A 7,689-nucleotide genomic window follows, 5' to 3' on the forward strand; every position below is an offset into this window, starting at 1 on the left:
AATTTATAAATTAAGAAAGTTTTTGTTGAAAATATAAAAAAATTAGGTTTCTAAGACATTTGTTTGGCATTCATTAAATAAAAATATTTAAAATTTTTCACTAATAATAAACTTATGGGTAAAAAACTGAAATGAGCCAAGGGGAGCTCAAATTTACCCATTTCCGCCAAATGAAAATTTGATACAACAATCCACCAGATGACATATTTATGTAATTCGAGTCAATTGGATTCGAATTAACTTTGAACATAATTCGAACTCAATCACTTCGAATTAAGACCAAGTAAACTAAGCATGTAATTCGAAACAACTCGAACCGAATTATGGATGCAAGATCACACGTAGTTCGAGTCATTTAGAATCGAATTAGCCAGGACTAAATCGAAAGAAATCAACTCGAATTAGTATGAAAGGTTGACGTGTAGCATATTCGAGACATATAGATTCGAATTATTACTTTTGGTAATTCGATTCAAATTGACTCGAATTATATATATATATATGGTGCGAATGAGGTTGATTCGAATTAGTGTGGAGAGGACCTCTATATATAGGCTGTGAACTCATGTTGCTGTGAACCAAGAGGTGAGATGGCTAGTGAGGATAGTTTTATAGTGCTAGTACACCACAGAGGTTCGATTAAGAGGAAAACTTGGTCTGGCGTAAAGTTCACTGATAAGGATCCTCTATGTATTGTCGTTAGCCCCACGACCAGCTACGATGCTCTCGCTAGTTCCGTTCTAGTCAAGCTTGGTCTAGAAGGAGTGAAAAGGGTTAAGATGTTTTTCTATCGCATACCAACCACGGTGCTTCATGATACGGTGAAGTTTGATTGTTTCACGATCGGGAGTGATGAGGACTTGCAGGTCATGTTTCTTTCTCGTAGGCAGTTTCCCGAGGTGAGGACACCAGAGCTGTTGGCAAAGTTGGTTGACGTTGTATCCAGCTCGGGTGGGTCAAACCGGAATGCCAACACTATAGCCACGATGGCCGGTTCGAGCTCGAGACCTGCGGTTGCTTCATCGTCCGTTCCAGTGTATGAGCCAGCGATCCAGTCTGCCGCCTCCCCGTCTTTTGCTGTTGATCTTAGCGGCAATGTTGGAGAAGAGGTTGGATATGGGGAACATCTTCCGGCCGAAGTACAGTGTCCTCCACCGGCTGGTGTTGGAGAGGGATTATGTGATGATCCAGATGACGATGATGTCGAGCCGGATATGATCGCTGATGACAGTGGCGATGATGTTGGAGCGAGTGATCCGATAAGGGTTACTGGTGGATCTAGTTCTGGCACACAGCAGTACCCACCCCATTTTTCATCTTTGGACCTGCATGCCATGAGGCAAGATGAATATCCTGGGCAGCTCGCTGGATTTGGCGCTAGAGATACGGAAGGGTCTGCTGGAATGACAGAGTTCCAGGTTGGTCAATAATTTCAGGATAAAGATGAGGCGTTGTTGAGCGTGAAGACGTACAGCATCCGCCGAGGGGTACAGTACAAGGTAGTTGAATCTGACTATCGCAGGTACGTGGGAAAGTGTTCTGAGTTTGGGAATGGGTGCACATGGTTGATTCGGTTGAGTCTCCGGCAACGCAAGGGCATCTGGGAAGTCAAGCGGTATAACGGACCGCATACCTGTCTGGCCACCTCCATCTCGAGCGACCATAGGAGTTTGGACTACCATGTGATAACGACATTCATTATGCCAATGGTTAGAGCTGACGCATCCGTGAACATCAAGGTGCTTCTTAATGCCACGGCCTCACACTTTGGGTTCAGGCCTACATATAGGAGGGTGTGGATGGCGAAGCAGAAGGCGGTTGCAATATGGCGCTCAATATGGCGCTCCGGTCTTACTCGAACCAAATGTTGGTCATTTTTTCTGGGATTTGGTGGGGTATGAGAATGAGAAAGTGATTCGAATGAACTTGGTTCGAACTCTTTGTATAGGCGAGTTCAGTGTAATTCGAGACAATTCGAGTTAATACTACTCAAACCCCTCTTTTGTAATTCGATAGAAGTAGATTCGAATTACTCACGAATTTTTAAGCATAATTCGGTGCTTCTTGATTCGAATTAGTTGTAATAGTGATTGTGAGTAATTCGAATTTACTCAATTCGAATTACGTGATAAGCTAATTCGAATCCTATTGTGTCGAATTATATAAATATGGGAACTGGTGGAATGAAGTAGCAAAATTTTATTTAGCGGATTTCAGTAAAAACGAGCTCCCCTTGGCTCATTTCAGTTTTTAACCCTAAACTTATCATATGTCATCAAGATACATGTTAGCTAGACCCTTAAAAAAAGAAAAACATGTTGTCGTTAGTTTAAACTTTTGGTTTTGTAGAATATCCTATGATTAAACATGTCAAAGACTAATTCATTGCGGATTTAAACTCCATTTAAGAGTTTATTATTAACCAACAGATTGCTATATGCATAAAGCAAAATTTAAAATTCCAACATTTACTTAAACAAACAAATTAACTAACCATTCGAACAAACTAAATTAGTTAAAACAACCCTATTTCAAACTACAACACCATTAATGTAAAACAATCCTAAACTCTACTTACCATTCTAGGGTGTGTTTGGTAAACACGTTTAAAGGGAAAAAGCACGTTACAACTTCTTGAAAGCTTTAATTTTTTGTTTGGCTAATTTTCTTCTCTACAAACGCAGAAGTGATTATGTTCATAAAACCACGTTTAGAAGAAGCAATAATTTTTAACTTCTCCGTTGCACTAACGCGCTTTTAGCCACTACATTCAACATTTATTTTTTTTTACCAACTTTATCCTTTATACATGTTATTGTATTATTTATAAAATTCTTATTATTTCTCTCTATATGAACTCTTTTTTTATTATTTATTATTTATATTTTTTATTAATTTTTTTATTTGACATTATATATTTTTATAGTTATAATTTTTGTGTATTATATTTATTACGGTAAACATCTTCAATGGTCAAAGCAGCCTCACAGATATCAAGAAATTCAACCCTCGCTCCTACTGGCCCAGAGTGCAACCAAGAGTCAAACCAGAAATTCTTAGAAAGAGCTCCCACTTCCCAAACAAACCCTTCCTTTAATACGAAAGTTGTGTGCACAATAGACTTCCATATATACGATGAAGAACCCATTGCTTTAACTGCAAATAGGTTTCTATTCTGGAGGTATTTTTGAAGCATAATCTTGACCCACAGTTTCTCTTGATTCATCAAAATTTGCCAAACTAGCTTTCCTAATAAAGAAAAATTGACCAACCGCGACTCCCGCAAAGCAAGACCTCCAAACTTTTTCGGAGTCGTCAAAACTCTCCAAGATGCTAAATAAAGACCACAGTGATTATGATTACCACGCCAAATGAAATTTCTAGTAAACTTATCAATGTTAGAGCACACACCTGATGGAAAAAGGCTTACTTGCATCCTATAAATAGATATAGAAGATAAAACTGATTTAGCAAGGCAAATTTGACCAGCTTTATTAAGAAAGTGACCTTTCCAAGATGCTAGCCTATTAGTAAGCTTATCAACCACATCATTAAAATCAGCTTTAGTAACTCTGCCATGCTTGAGGGGGACACCAAGGTATTTTCCCAGAGAATTAGCAAATCGGATAGAAGAAATACCAGTGAAGAGATCCTTGCGTTGTCTAGAAACATTCATAGAATAGATAGCACGAGATTTGTCAAAATTCACCTTCATACCAGATGCTCTGCAAAAGGTGGCCATAGTGTCCAAAACATGAAGCACTTGAGATTTCTTCGCTTTGCAAAAAAGGATAAGGTCGTCTGCAAAAAAGAGATGGGAGATTACAGGACCTCCCCTAGACACAGTCACTGGTTTCCATCTACCAACCTCCACTTGCCTAGCAATGAGGCAACTCAACCTCTCCATACAAATAACAAATAAATAAGGAGACATCGGGTCTCCTTGCCTCAAACCCCTCTTTGGCTGAAAACCATCCAACCGGTTACCATTCCACATTAGAGAAAGGGAGGAAGACTTTACACATTTCATAATAAGAGAAACAATAGTATTTGGAAAGCCAAACATTAGGAGAGATTGCTCCAAAAACTCCCAACTCACCCTGTCATAAGCCTTTTTTAGGTCAATTTTAAAAGCAAGAACACCTTTCTTTGATTTGGTTTTCTTCATAAAATGGAGAACTTCCTGGGCTACAATGATATTGTCTGGGGCACCCCTTCCAGGAATAAACCCTCCCTATAGAGGGCCAATGATATCTTGTAGAAAAGGTCGTAACCTCTCCACAACCACCTTAGTTATAATCTTGTATATGACATTACAGAGGCTGATAGGACGAAACTCTTTCTTTGATCCCCCATCACATCAAGTTCTACCTGTTCCACATTACAAAAAAGATCTCTATAAAATCCAATTGCACATTCTTCGAGTTCTTGCGGATCAGTACTCCATCTTCCATCCTCCAAAAACAACCCCTGAACCTTGTTACGCTTCCTCCGCATAATGGTTTGCATATGAAAGAACTTAGTATTTCTATCTCCAAATCTGACCCAGTGCTCTTGGGATTTTTGATACCAAAACAACTCCTCTTGCATAAGCAGATTACTATATTCAGCCTGTAACTCCATTTCTTCCTGTATAAGGGATAAAGCATCAACTCTCTCCATTCTCTGTTGGATACTGGTCACACGCCTCTCCAATTCGCTCTTTCTTTTAAAAATATTCCCAAAGACATCTCGGTTAAAGGCCAAAGCATCATCTCTGACCTGAGAAAGGCAACGAATAGGATTTGGTCTACCCTTGTCCCAAGCACCCCTGACCACCGACAAAAAACTTGGGTGATAAGACCAAGCTACTTGAAAACGAAAAGGTTTTACCCCGAATCTTCTATCATTACCTTGACATCGTATCATAATGGGACAGTGGTCAGAATGCATCCTCGCCAAATTCTCCACATAGCTTTCCGGAAAACGAAAACACCAAGCATCAGTAGTCACAGCCCTATCCAGCCTCTTCGAGATGAACCGATTACCCTGCATATGTCTGAACCAAGTGTACAAAGATCCATGGGCTCCCAAATCAATCAAACCACACTCATCTAGGAGAGCTCCAAACCGCTCTGCCCTTCGAGAGACAAAGTTCCCACCTTTAACCTCAGATGAAAGAAGGATCTCATTAAAATCCCCAATAGCTAATAAAGGACCTGAACAATTTCTAGAAAAATCTGTCAAAACCCTCCAAGCTTCTTCCCTTTTGCTAGGAACGGGACTTGCATAAATTGCTGCACAGACCCAAGAAAAACCACCATTCGAAAACTCAACACACACCACTTGCGAACTCGCTGCCACGACATTGCAAGATACTCCGGGCCATGCAGAGAGTACCCAAATACCTCCACTATGCCCCTGAGCTTCTTCAATATGAATAGGAGTATAACCTAATCTGTTCCAAAAGACAGCCATCTTTTGGAAAGCACAATGAGTCTCTAAAATGATAAAAACATACGGATGAAAATTCTTTACCAATTGTTTCAGATGCACCCGAGCCAGCTTATTTTCAGCTCCTCTCACATTCCAAGCTATAATGTTTGCACAATCCATATTAATATTACTTGGAGTGAGACCCACACCTCAGATTATTTGAGGGTAGTGAGTGGGGTCTCCACTGTAACCACACTGTGCCCATTCTCAACCGGAGAATTCTGAAGAGAATTAGGCCTTAATCTCTTTAAATTGCTTTTGAATGGCGTTTTAGAAGTCTCCGCGCCTTGCAAATAAGCCCCTGCCCGTTCTGAACCAGGTCCTTGCTTGCCACCCGTCACACCTTGAGCAAAGGTAAAACCTGACGAAGCTAATTTAAAGTTCCTCGCTTGTTTTAGCACTTGATTGCCCTTACTTATGTGTAAAGATGATTCAACCACATTGATGCCTTTCATAGCAGGTTCTCCTTTAGCAACATCATTAGAAGATTTATTCACATAAACTTTTTTGGACTTATCCTGGTCATGCCTACCCAAAAAGACCTTCTTGCCCTTTGCCTTTCTTTCCACTTTGGTCCACGTTGTATCCCCTGCATGTGTCCCTTCCATTACATGCACTTCCTTATCCTTATTCTTCACTATCCCAATTGTAGTACTACCAAAAACAAAAGGCTTCTCAATATTAGAAGAAAATGGCACCTGATCTATCTTCTCATGATCTTGTTCCTTGTCTTCATTCACCCCTGTTTTATCAATGTTCACTGAAATTGAACTAATCAATTTACAGTCCACACCAACATGCCCATAACAACCACACGTATTGCAGACCAACTCAAGGCTTTCATATTCAACATCCAAAACCCTCCCATCCACCTCAACACTACGAGTAATGGGAACGCCTAAATCAATCTCCACACAAGCCCTCGCATACTTCCCTCTTGCTGCCATCTTAGTTGCTACATCGACTTTCACTGGCTTTTTCACCGCAGCGGCAATCCTCAACATAGCCTTCTCATGGTAGTAACGAATCCCTAAGCCGTAAAAGCGTACCCATACCATGGTGGATCCAAAAACCTCCTCCGAATAGAACTCAGGTGACCATGGCTTTACAGCAAGATAGAACCCAGATATCATCCAAGGACCACCAAGTAATACCCTCTCCCGATCTTCGAAAGCATCAAACTTCACCAGAAAATAACCATTTCCTACGTCCAGAACTTGAAACCCACCCTTCAATCTCCACACCATACCCAGCTTATGCACCATTGCCGTGTAACTCATATGCTTGCCCAAGACTTTGACGACGATCGCTTCCTTATATGGTACAGATAACGCCGCCAGCCCTTCTTCTGAGAAGATGACTCGAGGAGGATGCGAATCCCCGTGGTTCCCTTTGATCACCTTAGCTAGCCTCTCTCCATCTAAAGCCTCATTCCAAAGCATAGGAGACTTCTGTCCAGTCACCATGTCGCGGAAGGAAACCTTTTGAAAGCCATGTTCTTCCTTAGAAACCCTAGTACCCTCCTCCTTCTCACCAGATACAAACCCCCCGACGCTCTCCCCCTTAGTTCTACCGCCGGCATTACTGGTTACCTTACTGTGTGTCACCCTCTTCGTGAACCCCCCGCTCACTCCGTCACTCATACCTAAACCCTAATTAAATTGGTTTAAGTCTCTCACTGTATATATTATTATTTATTAAAACAAAAAATATTTTAAATACTTGATATAATTAAAATAAGACATTAAAAATAATTAAAAATTGTAATTTATATTTTAATATCAACAAAATATCAAAATATCATTACGATTTATCTAAAAAATAGTTTATATTTTATATGTATGCGTGTCCCCATGTCATATATGATTTTAAAATTCGCGTGTCGACGTGTCCCGTATTATGTCGTGTCCCGTGTCCGTGTCAGTGTCTATGCATCATAGCTTCTACTCAAAATCAATTCTATAAAATTACTTTTATTCAAACTTTAGTTTGACAAACCACAATCCAAACACACACCTAATACCTAAATCCCCCCTTCCCCTCCCCCTCCCTCCCCCAATTGTATAATGAGAAAATTAACTTATTATATATTAATATTATTATTTAAAAAATTATATACTATTTAAATTAACATTAGTATGATAATAAAATTTGTTAGAAAGTAAATAAAATTTTAGTTAGTACTATTTAATATAAAACCTATATGATAATAAG

The 7,689-nt window shown here is 39.8% G+C and overlaps 1 protein-coding gene across 1 annotated transcript; it reads left to right on the forward strand.

The window, feature by feature from the left end:
• Positions 591-1,901, forward strand: LOC107606840. The gene is made up of 2 exons (XM_016308855.1): positions 591-1,418; positions 1,467-1,901. Exons 1-2 carry the CDS (start codon positions 591-593, stop codon positions 1,899-1,901), a joined length of 1,263 nt encoding a protein of 420 aa, XP_016164341.1.

This window comes from Arachis ipaensis, chromosome B07, assembly GCF_000816755.2.
Source record: "Arachis ipaensis cultivar K30076 chromosome B07, Araip1.1, whole genome shotgun sequence".
NCBI lineage: Eukaryota > Viridiplantae > Streptophyta > Magnoliopsida > Fabales > Fabaceae > Arachis > Arachis ipaensis.

Excerpts from the sequence above, each read along its gene's own strand:
- LOC107606840 (XM_016308855.1), top strand. The coding sequence starts at position 591 with ATGGCTAGTGAGGATAGTTTTATAGTGCTAGTACACCACAGAGGTTCG. Across the intron at positions 1,419-1,466 it reads CTGGAATGACAGAGTTCCAG|ACGTACAGCATCCGCCGAGG; the intron begins GTTGGTCAATAA and ends TTGAGCGTGAAG.